Raw genomic sequence first — 14,271 nt, forward strand, 5'->3', positions numbered from 1 at the left:
CCTAAAAGTCTAAACGGAGTTTAAATACAGCCTTGGTGGGACCACTTGCTAGCCAAGTCACCCCTAGCAAGCAGCTTAGAGTCTTATTTCCCATACATAAAATGGGACTCTCTCCATTCTTAGTTAGAATAGTTTTCCCTTCATATGTAATATATCATTTGCTTTTGTTCCTCTCTGGTTGCACTTATTGTATTTTGATCTGTATTATAATTTTTATTTGCATCTTATGTGATTAACCTTAATGAGATTAAGATTATCTGTCTTTCTCCCTATTGAGATTATCTAAACTGTATGTTCAACACAGTGTTCTGCACTGTGAAGTGTTGAATAAATATTGAATTTGAGTTCATTCAGGATCATTATCCAAACACTTCATGCTTAAAAGAGTTGTGTTTTTTAAAGGGTTTTATTTTTAAAATAAATTATTTTAGACAGTATTTTCTGGCCATTGTACTATATGTCCATCAACCTTAGTTAACAAAAAATAAGTTAGCTATTGTCAGGTTTTTCCAGAAATTTGGAATCACCAAACTAAAAAACAAAAATTTGTGGCATATTAAATGAGGAAGAGACCAGTAGATTTATATGCAAAGCCCAAAGTTACAATAAAAGAATAAAATAATAAACATTTAAGTGTTTATATTTAAGTATTACTTCTCAGCCATGAAGTACTGTCACCATAACAGCAAAAGTTTCAACTCTGTGTTGAGAACAAAGTGTAAAGTGCTCCAGAATTTCAAAACTTCAGATTTGATATAGTCCCTCTCTTCTTGAAGCTTATAGTGGAGGAATAATATACAAACAGAAATAATCATAATACAGAATAGCAGGTATATTAGAGAGCAAGAAAAGTGCTATTAAATTAATTAAGGTGTTTGTTATTCCTACTCTGTCCTCTGCCCCTAAAAAATATTTTTTTCAAAGTAGCAAGTGAAAGTATCATTTAGTAAATAATTAGGACTTTTTGGGGAGTGAATAATAATGGGATTTAGGGAGGGGGAGGCAGATCTGTTGATTTCAAAGGTATGGAGACCACTCACTGTGGAAACTCCAGGTATTGGTACAGATTGGTAACTTGTAGATAATGTAGATTCTTAGAGAATTGTCTGAGACAGTGAGAGATTAAAGGCTTTTACCCATGGTTATATTCTAAGTATATGTTCAGATGAGAAATGTGAACCTATGTTTTCCTGTCTTCAGGACCTGCCTCCATTTGCTGTACCATACTGTTTGTCTCACATACCAAAAACGTGACTTTATTTTAATATTTTATTCTTTCCCAATTACATGCAGAAACAATTTCTAATATTCCCTTTAGAAATTTGAATTCCAAATTCTCTCCTTCACTTCCTCCTGATTTCTCCAAAATAGTAAGCAATTTGATACAGGTTATACACATACAAAACATTTCTGTGTTAAGCATGTTGTAAAAAGTAAGTAGAGTAACAAAAACAAACAAGAAAAATAAAGTTTAAAAGTATACTTTGCAATCATTCTCCATCAAGTCTTTCTCTGGAGGTGGATAGCATTTTTTACCATAAGTCCAATAGGTCTTGGGATCATTGTATTAGTGAGAATATCCAAGTCACTTGCAGTGACTTGGATCATTGTTCAGTATTACTGTTAGTACATACAATGTTCTCCTAGTTCTGCTTATTTGATTTTGCATTAATTCATGTAAATCTTTTCAGTTTTTTCTGAGACCATCCTATTAATCTTTTAGCACAGTAGTATTCCATCACAATTATATACCACAATTTGTTCAGCCATTCCCCAGTTGATGGACATCCCCTCATTTCCACTGCTTTGCCACCACAAAAAGAGCTGCTATAAATATCTTCATACAAATAGGTCCTTTTACGTTTTTACATCTTTGTGATACAGACATAGTACTGGTAAGCTAGGTCAAAGGATTTGTATGGGTTTTATTGCTCTCCAGAATGATTGAATCTCTTGAGAGTTTCATCAACAGTGCTCAGTTTTCCTACATGCCTTCCAACACTGATCATTTTCCTTTTCTGTCATATTAGCTAATCTGATAACTATGAGATGGTATTACCTGAGAGTTGTTTTAATTTGCATTTCTCTGATCAGTAGTGATTTAGAGCATTTTTTCTTTTGACAACAGATGCCTATTCATATCCTTTGACCATTTATCAATTGAAGAAGCTACTTTAGAGAACTTAATCTATAACTTATATTTTTCTTGTGGTTTAATTTCTTTTAACTATGCCTATTTAATTATACGCCTAGGTTAGTAAAACTGGAGCTGAAGGTGCTGTGCTGGATGAAGCTAAAAACATCAACAAGTCTCTGTCTGCTCTTGGAAATGTCATTTCTGCTTTGGCTGAGAGTAGTGTAAGTGTCATTGACTGTTGTTGCCTTTACCATGTTTCTAAATTTTAAAACCTACTCTTAGAAATATATACAGAAACTTTGGTCCATGATATTATAAATTATAATAGGAATATTCTGTGCCTGTATAATGGTGCTCAAATATTTATTAAATCATTAACAGTTTTTGATTACCATTTTATAGCAGTATAGTAAAATTCATTTCAGAGTTCTAAATTAGACAATTAACATTAAATGGGCCCATTGAAAAATATTTAAGTCTTTTTGATGAATTTTGTTCATTCCTTCACATGCTTTATTTCAGAGCTTTATAATATATAATCCTAAATGTATAAAAGCTATATGAACCCAGCTTTTTTTTTTTTTTAGACATATGTTCCCTATCGAGATAGTAAAATGACAAGAATTCTTCAAGATTCACTAGGTGGCAACTGCAGAACTACTATTGTCATTTGTTGCTCTCCATCATCATATAATGAGTCTGAAACAAAATCTACACTCCTATTTGGACAAAGGTCGGTTATTAAAAATGTGTATTATACATATAACAGGCTCTCACTAATTGTTTAAATGAAGTTTAAGGTTTTTATGTTTATTTTCTGAAAGCTCTAATAAAACTTTGTTTTATAGATCTCTTTCAAAAGAGTATAACTCAAATCAACTGATTCACATATAATGTCATATATATGTCCTTATAATATTGGTTAGAATCTGTATTTTATATTTAAAATACAGATGATCAAAATTCAGGTAATTATTACAATTTTCCCCTAGTTCTTTGAGACTTAGGGTTAAGGTTATGACTAAGAAAAGAAAATTTAATTTTTGCAAGAATTAGATCAGATTGTAAAATTAAACAGTATAGTTCTGATGCAGGTTGTTAAGTTAGAGTGGCCATTGTATGCTGTGGGATTAGGAATATTTTGTAAAATTGTAGTGACCAAAGAAGAGTCAAATCATAACATTATTATTAACTTCAGATGGGCTTAAGTTCAGCTTTGCCAGTACTTTACAGAATTACAAACCACTTCCCGTCTTTGGTTTTCCTTTAAAAGCTGTTCATGATTTGCAAACACTGCATACTGTCACCTCTCAAAAAAAATCAAAGTAGTTATCTATTCAAGTAAATGTCTCTTATTCCTTCTAAAATGTAGCATTTAGACAAGAATAGGTAATATCCAAATAATTATCCATTTACTTTATTTACAGTTATAGAATCAGTAGGAAAGTAGATATATTTGAAAATAACTAGTTCATTCCTGTTTGATTTTTTTTTCCAATTTCACTAGAGCCAAGACAATAAAGAATACAGTTTGTGTTAATGTGGAGCTAACAGCAGAACAGTGGAAGAAAAAATACGAAAAAGAAAAAGAGAAAAACAAGACATTACGTAACACCATTCAGTGGCTAGAAAATGAACTCAATCGATGGCGCAATGGTAATGAAATTAAGCTATCACTATTTCATGCTGGTTAGCTCATAACTATAGAGTAGCCATTTAAAATTGGGGAATCCAACATCAAGGTAAATAAAAATAGAAACAAAAGTAGTTGTCATTTAGAATTGGTATTTAAGAAGAAAATGTCAAAAACTCTTATTAATCTATCATTAAGCCCTCTAACAAAATGACTGGAAATAATTGAAGCTAAAGGAGTTGACAAACTGTCAAAGTTCAGCTGAATATCCCATTTAATCCAGAATTATATAGCTTTATTTACTTTTTCATAACCCTATCAATACTTACTTTTTATCTTAGCTGACTTGCAGATATGGTGGTCATTTGTCTACTTTTCAGTAGAAAGGAAGAAAAGTAGATTAAAAAACAATGACTAGAATCTAGATTTACAGGATTATATATATGTTGATGATTAAAAAGAAACATAATGTTTATAATATTAAATAATATAAGAGGAAATATTTCATAATTATGGGATTAATTGCCACCATATAAATTACAGGGAGATGTCTTGAATGGGTAATACATTTTTTAATACTCTGTTTTATAGTTATTTATTAACAACTAAATTTCAGTGAATAAGGTTTTTGTATATATTTTCTTAGTAATTAAGTAGACAAAAATATTTCAATTATTTAACAAGTATTCAGTATCTTCTGTGTGATCAGAATTATATTTGGTGAGACTGAAGACACCAAAAAATATGTTATATGTATAAGATCATATTTATATTGTAGTCTCTCTCTCTCTCATTTTTTTAACTCCTTACCTTCCATCTTAGAATCAATACTGTGTATTGGTTCCAAGGCAAAAGAGCAGCAACAGCTAGGCAATGGAGGTTAAGTGAATTGGCCAGGCCACCCAACCGGGAAGTGTCTGGGGTCAGATTTGAACCCAAGACCTCCCATCTGTAGGCCTGAATCACTAAACTGCCCCCACATGGTAGTGTTAAGGAGATTACAGTTGAATTGGGGAGAAAAAAGATTAACAAATATGAAACAAAATGAAACAAGTGTACTTAAAGGCTAAATTTTATAATGTAGACTAAATGTTATTGGGATTCAAATGAAAAAAGAGAAGAGTAATTAGGGAAGGTAAATGAACTTTGACAGGATGGCTGGGTTAGAAAACATACAAAAGGCCATTTCTTTGTAGAACAATGTGAATAAAAGCAGAGTTGAGAGCAACTATAATATAATCTCTCTGTAGGGGGCAGACTACCAGATTTGATTAAGGCCATGTTAGAAATGGCAGAAATGGATAGGCAGGTTAACAGATTGGGATTGGGGAGGGAGGAGAGATTTGAAAACCTTTGTGACTTAGTGTGGGGTCAAGGGACAATATGGGTGGATAAGGTGGTAGATTAGTTTACTAGGATTATCAGCATAGATTGAGTATGAGTGGACAGGAAGAACTCCCAGGAAACTTTGCAGATATTCCATGTGACATGGTGAGATCCTGGATTAGGGTAGTAGTAGTAAAATTGAAAAAAAAATTTTTTTTTCAAAGGAAAATCATCTGGATTTGGTGATTGACTAATGTGAAGGACAAGTCAAATATGACTAAGCAAAAACAAGGAAGACTAATGAGGTCAGTTTTGAACTTGTTTAATCTTATTAGCCCTTCATTCCTATGTCTTATTTAAGGGGAGACTGTGCCAGTTGATGAACAGTTTGACAAAGAGAAAGCCAACTTGGAAGCCTTTGCAGTAGATAAGGATATTACTGTCATCAATGATAAACCAGCAGCCACAATTGGAGTTACAGGAAACTTTACTGATGCTGAAAGAAGAAAGTGTGAAGAAGAAATTGCTAAATTGTACAAACAACTTGATGATAAGGTAGGAATCTTTCTTATTCAAGTTGAATATGAATGTACTTTCAACTAATAATAGCATGGTTCTAGTAACTTTATTCTAAATACAGCTTTTTAATATCTCATTTCAGTTTAAATTCTTTGCTTTTAATTTTGATCTTTATCTCTAGCAGTTGTGTAATTTTGTAGTAAGCCTATACCATTGTGCAAAATTATATATCTGGTTCTAAAACCAAATTATTTATCAGGTCATTTCACTAATTTCAGGAAACACTAAGTTACTGTTATGCGCTAGGAACTGTATGTAAGTGCTAAAGACATAAAAGCAAAATAAGTATCTTCCCCTTGTAGAGCTTACATTCTAAGGAGAGGAGTAGTAGATATTACATAGATAAGTAAAAAATATCTACTCAGTTTCAGAAGGGAGAGAAAGTTAACAATTGGGGGAATCAAGAAAGACCTCTTGAGCAAAATGGTATCTATTGAACTTTAAAGGAAGCAGGAATTCTAGGAGATAGAGGATGCAAATCAAAAGAGGGGTCCTGGACTCTGGGAACAGGAAGAGGTAGAGGAACTGACAGTCGTGGTAAAAACAGCTTTAGAAGCAATTAGGAAAAAGGGCAAATTGTAATTGGAGATAATAAACTTTGGAATCCTAGACATGATAATAGAACATTCGGAGGGGTGGGGGGGCTTCAGATTCAGCTTGACTTTCCCTTTGTGTGGCTAATGTGTAGAGTGAAGATAGAGGTGAGATTTTAGGAAGCCAATAAACTAAGAAACAGGTGTGTCAAGGGAAATAACTGTGTATGTATTGAAATCCCTAAGAGCCAAGATTAGGTCTAAAGGGAAATGGTGGGCCCAATACTGAAGTCCTAGAGAAACTCAGAAAGGAAAATGAGACTTAGGGGCTTGTAGATTATTATGACAGGGATTTGGATCAGGTGATAAAAATCAGTAGAGCAAACCCTAAAGGGAGAGTTTGCTGAGTGATGATGTAGAGTCTGGAAGTGAGGCTGGGGAGCAAGAGGGATACCTACTCCTGGTTCAGTGCTGTCAGAGGGACTTGAAGAGTGGCCTGAGGGGCAGACAGGGTTTTTTGTTGTTTTTTTCAAGATAGGAAAAAGTGAACCCATCAGAGCAAAGGGGGATTTGTTAGCAGTAGGGCAGGCATTCCAGAGAGCACAATAGAGAAAGATACAGATTGTGAAGGGCAGGGATGAGAGTACTGAATAGTTGGAAAGGTGGGAATATTTTTGTTTAAGCTCTGAATCCCAGGGACAAAGGGAACAAGTAGTTGAGAATGTCTGCATAGTCAGGAAAATGGCACCCCAGGATTCCAAGCTGCTGGGGATCATGATTCAAATCCCACCTTCCCATCCCAAAGTTCCAACCAAACTCCACCCAGTGCTTCCACTGTGCCCTCTGGAATGCCCGCTCTGAAGTTGCCATTTCCTAGCTTTCACTAGGAAGTCTGACTCCCCCTCAGCCAGTACTGGCCATGCCATCACTCATTTCCCCTCAGCTCAAGGCAGAGGAGTTGGAATACTGCTCACTTGTCATTGCCAGGCCCAGGTTCTCCCTCTACCTCCATCCCTCAAAGAAGCTCATGCTTATCGCCCCATCAAGGCCCTCATAGCTATTTACAGAGTCACTCTCCTTTCGAACTCCTGTCCTGAAGGGAGACTTAAGCATATCTGTCAATTCTCCCTCAAATATACTGACTGTGTACCTCACCTACTCTCTTCCCATGATCTACCCCACTCCGCCTCAGCTCCACAGAAAGGTGATTCTATTCTGAATATTGTCCACAAATATATCTCTCCCTTGGCCTTCCCTCACAAAATCCTACTCTGCATCCACACTTAGTATTTCTAGTCCCTTGACACCTCAGTTCTCTCCCAGACTGTCTCCAACCTTCACTCCTCTTTTTACCATCTTGACTCCTTCCTGAACCGATTCAATTCTACATTCACCTCCCTGGACCCTTTCTCATAGCTCTGGTTCTACCCAGCCAAGCCACCATCTTGGATCAGTCCCACCACTCACTTTGCTCCTACACACATGCGTGTTCAGAGGTGGAATCACGACCATTTATACAGGATTCACTACAAAGTTGTTTTCCAGCCTCAACTGGGCCCTTGCTGCTGCTAGCAATCCTGCCTCAGCAGTTCCTTGTCCTACTCTCCACAATCTTTTATCCCTCTTTAATCCTCTTCTAGTTCCCTGTTCCCCACCCTCTCAGCAAGAACCTTGACTCTCACTTTATTGGAAAAATGGAGATCATTCTCCACAAATTCCCATCTCCTGTCACTCACAGGCCTTCTACCACTTTCTACTTCACTGTTACACATGATGAAGGTGCCTAAGCCCTTTCTTTGTTCAGGCAGTTCCATTCCATCCTGTCATGCCCACTCTTCCACTTAGTTTCAGTCTCTCCTATTGGCTCATTTCTTACATCCCTGTCTCCTTCATGCGGAAAAAAAGTCTTCACTCAATTCTTTCACACACTCACTCTATATCTCTTCTGCCCTTTGTGGCAAAATTCTTAGAAAGTCCATCTACAATAGGTGCCTCCACTTTCTCTCCTCTCTCCCCTTAACCTTGGATAATCTGGACAGAAGGTCAGTCCCTATCACTCACGTGACCAAAATGGAGAAACAGTCTCAGGGGCCTCCACCTCCAGCTTCCTTCAGAGCAAACTTCTCAAAGCACCACCTCTCAGAGCAAAAACCTCTCCAACCAACCACCCCTCAGTCCTCAGACCCCTCTATCTTTAAGGAAACCATCCAAGTTCCCTCCCCTCAGTTCTCACATCTACCAATCACTGTCCATGTCTTCCCTGTGCCAATGGTGGCTCTAGCTTAACCCAGGACCACCCAGAGGTCTGTGGCTTTGCACATGTCTGTTGAAGGTCATATTCTCAAATAATTAAATCTTGATCCTTTGCTGCAGCCCTTCCTAAATCCTGTTAGGACTGAGTGGGGTGGAAATTGTATTTTCCAAGACCTGGTTCTGTCATTCCAAGTATCTCTATTGTATCAATTCTAAAATCAATCATGACTCAAAGAACTTCCTGTTCTATGCTTAAGCATAGGTCAAAGCCCTTTCCATTGTTCAGCAAAAGGTTTCAGTCCTAAAGTAATCTTAAGAAGGGGGGAGGAGGAACCTCCCATGCCAATGGGGTTCACATTCCAATAGAGTTCCCACTATCAATAGGAAATTTTTCAAGTATGAAATTTCCCAATGGTGAAATTTCCATCATTTATAAGTCTAAGAAATTTTAAGGTTTACAGAAGTCAGCCTGGATTTCTCACTCTTTCACCCCCTATAACTGAGCTGCTGCTATGGCCTATCAGTTTCATGTTTGTGACATCTCATAAGTATCTTCTCCCCTCTGACACACTGCCACTACCCTGCAATAGATCCTCATCTCCTCACTCTGCACTGTAGCAATAGCTTGCTACTGGATTGGCCAGCCATTAATGGGGGTTTTTCTAAAGTAGCTTCCTATTGCCTCCAGAATCAAACACAAAATTCTCTTTTTGGCCTTCAGAGCCTTTCATAACTCCTCCTAATCTTCCAACTCCTTTTGATCTGAATTCTCAAAAGCAAGGCAAAAAGAATCTTATAGGGGAAAGAATAACAATTCAGGGCATAATAGTGAGTTATGGCACCCAGCAGAACAGGAAAAGATGTAGAAGTCCTAGAGAATATCAAGAAAAATCATATAGAAGAAGAGTAAATTGGAAGTGTTTTTAGAAGTACTAGAGTGTGAAAACAGTGAAGGAAAAAGGAAATGGGGAAATAGTTACGTGTTGTTTGTGTCTATATTCAATTTGTAATGTTTTTATGATATAATTTTGCCATAGCATTTCAGTAAGTTGTGCAAAGCCTAACACTTACTTGTATTCATTATTTTTCACTGATACCTTGTATTTTATAAAACCTACATTTAAATCCTGCTTCTGACAATTACTAGTTATATGACCACAGACAAGTCACTTAACCTCTCCTACCCTGTTTCCTGACCCAGAAAATGGAGATAACAGTCCTGATTATCACTATCTCACATGAATATTGTCAAAATTACATGAATATTGTCAAAATTAAATGAGATAGTGTATATAGTATTTTTAATTGCTGCATTAATAGCAAATTATAGTCATTTAAAGTATTTTAAGAAAAGGCATAAATAAAATAAACTTTTGTTTCCTTCTTTATGCTATAATTATACACTTTATTGTAGTAATGGCTACTTCAAAAAAGTAGCATTTGAATATGTTTCTTAAAAAAAAATGAGCCATCTTGTATTTGAAGAATTATCTTTGTCTCACCTAGCATTTTTTTAACATATGGCAAAAAAAAAAAACATTTATTTTCAGTATCTACAAATGGGATTTACTTGTACTTTTAAAAAAATTTTATTTAGTCAATTTAGAGCATTATCCCTTGGTTACAAGAATCATATTCTTTCCCTTCCCTCCCCTACCCCTTCTGATGCACAATTCCACTGGGTTTTACATGTGTCCTTGGTCAGAACCTTTTTCCATGTTGTTGATGTTTGCACTAGGATGATCATTTAGAGTCTATCCCCAATCATATCCCCCTTGACCCGTGTAATCAAGCAGTTATTTTTCTTCTGTGTTTCTACTCCCACAGATCTTCCTCTGAATGTGGATAGCATTCTTTCTCATAAGTCCTTCAGAATTGTCCTGGATCATTGCATTGCCACTAATGGAGAAGTCCATTACTACTTGCACTTTTTCAATTGAAAATTTTTGAAAATATTTTTCTATTTCCATTTTACCTCTGTGCTTAGTTATTTTATAATAATCTATAAAGTAAATCATGATTACAACTCATTTTTGAGATTTTTAAAATAATTTTTATAATTTCTTTTTAATTGTAGGATGAAGAAATTAATCAGCAGAGCCAGTTGGTAGAGAAATTGAAAACACAAATGTTGGATCAAGAAGAGGCAAGTTTCATGTGACCCTGCACAAGTCATTTAACCCCTGTTGTCTAACCCTTCCCCTCTAATGCCTTGGAATTGGCTATTTAGTATCTTTTTTTTTTAAGAGGCAAATTTCATCTGCTTAGAGTATTTCAGAATCATTCCTTAAATGTTTCAACTTATTATGAACTTAAAGTGAGACCAACATCAATTCAAACCATATTTCTTTACAGAACTTCCTGTTGACTTCTCTCCTATGCTCAAATCTCACTAAAAATACATTTTCATATATAAGCAAAGATGAATTCCTAAAGAAAGAGCCTCTAGAGTTCATTAATTTTATCTTTTATTGCTACGTAACTAAGGGTGAAATCATATTTAATAAATGGGAGTGAGAATATCAAAGATCAGTGAACCTTGCTATAGTCAATGATTTACTGGGATCCCCATCTCCATATGTTCTGCTTGTACTCAAGAACAGATAAATTAAGGTGATTAGAATTAAAGCAAGGTGCTTGTGTTAATACTTTGTTTAAAATGGTCATGTTTGCCTTTTTTTTGTAGCTTTTAGCATCTACGAGAAGGGACCAAGATAATTTGCAGGCTGAACTGAATCGTCTGCAGGCAGAAAATGATGCTTCCAAGGAAGAAGTGAAAGAAGTATTGCAGGCTCTAGAGGAGCTTGCAGTCAACTATGATCAGAAGTCTCAGGAAGTTGAGGATAAAGCCAAGGAATATGAGCTACTTAGTGATGAACTGAATCAGAAATCAGTAAGAAAATCATAGTATATTTTTTCATTTTTTGTGACTTGATAAATTTTTGTCTTTAATATATCTTGCTTGGCAGCTATTTGAATTTCTTACTTGTAGAGAAGTCAGGGAATAATTGTACATTGAGCTTCATCATCCTAAGTTCTCAGTTACCATTTCTTAATCTACACCAAAACCTACTTGTCGTTTTTTCTTCCAGTATTAACAACAACAATAGATGTGTTAAGATAACTATTATATTTCTCCATTATATTTGTCTTCTGTTAAAAAGAATTTTGCTCTAACCTTCTGATGGGAAGGAAACTTTTTTAAAAAATAGATCCCATTTTTCAGGGTACAACTGAGAGTGAACTAACAAACTGACTAAACTAAAGAATAAATATAAATATAAACTAAGAAATTAAACAATATGGTAATGAAGGAAATTTTATTTAATTTACGACTTCAGTGAATTGTTCTCAAAAGGCATTGGTATTGTTACTTTTCATAATCAAATAGCACTGATTTTTTAGTAGCATTTTAGCCAATAACCAATTTGTTTATAAAATAATTATATTTTTTTAAATTTGTATTTAAATAGAATTTTATTTTTAAAAATAGTTTTTTTATGGTTACATGATTCACGTTTTCTCCCTTCCCTCCCCACTTCTGGAATTGATGAGCAATTCCACTGGGTTCCACATCTATATACATATTTTAAATATTTTCTATAACATAGCTAACAAATACTTATTGATGCTTACCATTTTCATTATGATTTCCTAAATAGGTGGAATTTATGTAGAGTGTTGTAACTGGAAATAACTATGTAAATGACCACAATTTCATTCTGTGGGATGTCTACTAAAACTATTAAATTTGTACAAAACAGATTGGCAATTTGACATGATGCTAAAGATAGCACAAAGCGGATTGCCATTGCCACCTATTCCTCTACTGTTTATGAAGAGCTCGGATCAGGAATCCTCTTTTTTAAAGTTTTCTAATTCATGGCAGTAAGGTCATTGTCCTTTGCTTGGCCTCAAAATTAAGTCTTAGCCCGCATTTGTAACTCTTTTTGAAGATTCTTGATTTTGGAAATGTTTTTCCCAATGAATGAAAAAAATAGAATTAGGTAGCATAAACTAGCTTTTATCAGAGTATTGGCCATATTATGCAGAAATTAAAAAAAAAAAACATTGTAGGCTTAGTAGGAGTTAATCCTCAAATAGATTCAACTTAAGAAAAAGAGAAAACAAAAATATCCTTTGGTGAGTTATAAACAAAAACCAATTGATTAGAGTGTGAATACACATGCTTAATTTTCTTTTCCTTTTTTTGGTGGGGAGGGCATGGGCTGAACCTATGATTTCATTTGGTCAATGAGACTCTCTCTACCAGTGCAGATAGCCACCTATTTTATAATTTATAATTTTGAGGAGAGTTGCCTCAAGTACTTAAGGCCAGGGCCATGTGTCTAGGATCTGTCCCTGGCTCCACTTAAACTCAAGCCTTCTTGATTCCAACACCAGATTTTTCTACTATACTTCCTCTGATTTGAATTACCAGGTTATTAAATTATTTTAAAGAATATTTGAACATTTTTTTCTATCAGGCAACCCTAGCAAGTATAGATGCTGAACTTCAGAAACTCAAAGAAATGACAAATCACCAGAAAAAACGAGCAACAGAGATGATGGCTTCTTTATTGAAAGACCTTGCAGAAATTGGAATTGCTGTGGGAAATAATGATGTCAAGGTAAATATGATGGTCAAATAATACCTATAAGTAGTGGTCTAAAGCCAATTTTATAAGGTATCTCAAGAGTCAGTACAGTTTTAAACTTAAGACATCTGAGAGAATAAGAGAGCTCATTTCATTTCTACGAATTAAGACATTTGCATGGCTTCAGATTTTTGCACAATCCAGACTGAACATATTTTTGCACAAGAATCCAAACTGAACATATTTTTGATTGAGTAAAGTACATCAGGCTGTGGACACTCAGTTAATTAAAAGATGAGCTAGTAAAATCCAAGGCTGTTGATGTCCAATGGCATTGTGTATGCTGTCACTACTAAACCTAGTGAAAAGTTATGACTAAGTTGAGAGAGTAGTAGAAGATCTAAGGCTGAAAATGAATCAATCTAATAGCAAAGAACATACGTTTAAAGCAAGAAGAATTTGAATATTGAAATAAGTGATGTGTTTAAACTTTACCCTTCTAGTAAAATCTAATGTATCATTGGAAAAACAGCTGATTTTACCTATTCAGTTTCAACTTAGGAAACATTTTTTTTTAAACATTATTTTATTTGGTCATTTCCAAACATTGTTCATTAGAAACAAAGATCATTTTCTTTTCCTCCCCCACCCCCACCTCCCCACCTTTCTCATAGCCGACGCGCGATTCCACTGGGTATCACGTGTCCTTCATTCGAACCCATTTCCATGTTGTTGGTATTTGCATTAGAGTGTTTATTTAGAGTCTCTCCTCAGTCATACCCTCCACCCCTGTAGTCAAGCAGTTGCTTTTCATCAGTGTTTTTACTCCCACAGTTTTTCCTCTGCTTGTGAATAGTGTTTTTTAGATCCCTGCAGATTGTTCAGGGACATTGCTTTGACACTAATGGAGAAGTCCATTACATTCGATTGTACCACAGTGTATCAGTCTCTGTGTATAATGTTTTCCTGGTTCTGCTCCTTTCGCACTGCATCACTTCCTGGAGGTTGTTCCAGTCTCCATGGAATTCCTCCACTTTATTATTCCTTTGAGCACAATAGTATTCCATCACCAACATATACCACAATTTGTTCAGCCATTCTCCAATTGAAGGGCATCCCCTCATTTTCCAATTTTTGGCCACCACAAAGAGTGCAGCTATGAATATTTTTGTACAAGCCTTTTCCCTTATTATCTCTTTGGGGTACAAACCC

At 35.2% G+C, this 14,271-nt stretch overlaps 1 protein-coding gene across 2 annotated transcripts in view; it reads left to right on the forward strand.

The window, feature by feature from the left end:
- KIF5B (kinesin family member 5B) overlaps positions 1-14,271 on the forward strand; it is a 70,647-nt gene that overhangs the window by 32,052 nt on the left and 24,324 nt on the right. For both annotated transcript variants that reach the window (XM_007504779.3, XM_007504780.3), the window contains exons 9-15: positions 2,254-2,358; positions 2,725-2,870; positions 3,645-3,793; positions 5,458-5,651; positions 10,539-10,607; positions 11,148-11,354; positions 12,949-13,092. In XM_007504779.3, the coding sequence (XP_007504841.1) occupies positions 2,254-2,358; positions 2,725-2,870; positions 3,645-3,793; positions 5,458-5,651; positions 10,539-10,607; positions 11,148-11,354; positions 12,949-13,092 (1,014 nt within the window). The remainder of the gene's footprint in view (positions 1-2,253; positions 2,359-2,724; positions 2,871-3,644; positions 3,794-5,457; positions 5,652-10,538; positions 10,608-11,147; positions 11,355-12,948; positions 13,093-14,271) is intronic.

The sequence above is a fragment of the Monodelphis domestica genome, chromosome 5 (assembly GCF_027887165.1).
Source record: "Monodelphis domestica isolate mMonDom1 chromosome 5, mMonDom1.pri, whole genome shotgun sequence".
Lineage (NCBI taxonomy): Eukaryota > Metazoa > Chordata > Mammalia > Didelphimorphia > Didelphidae > Monodelphis > Monodelphis domestica.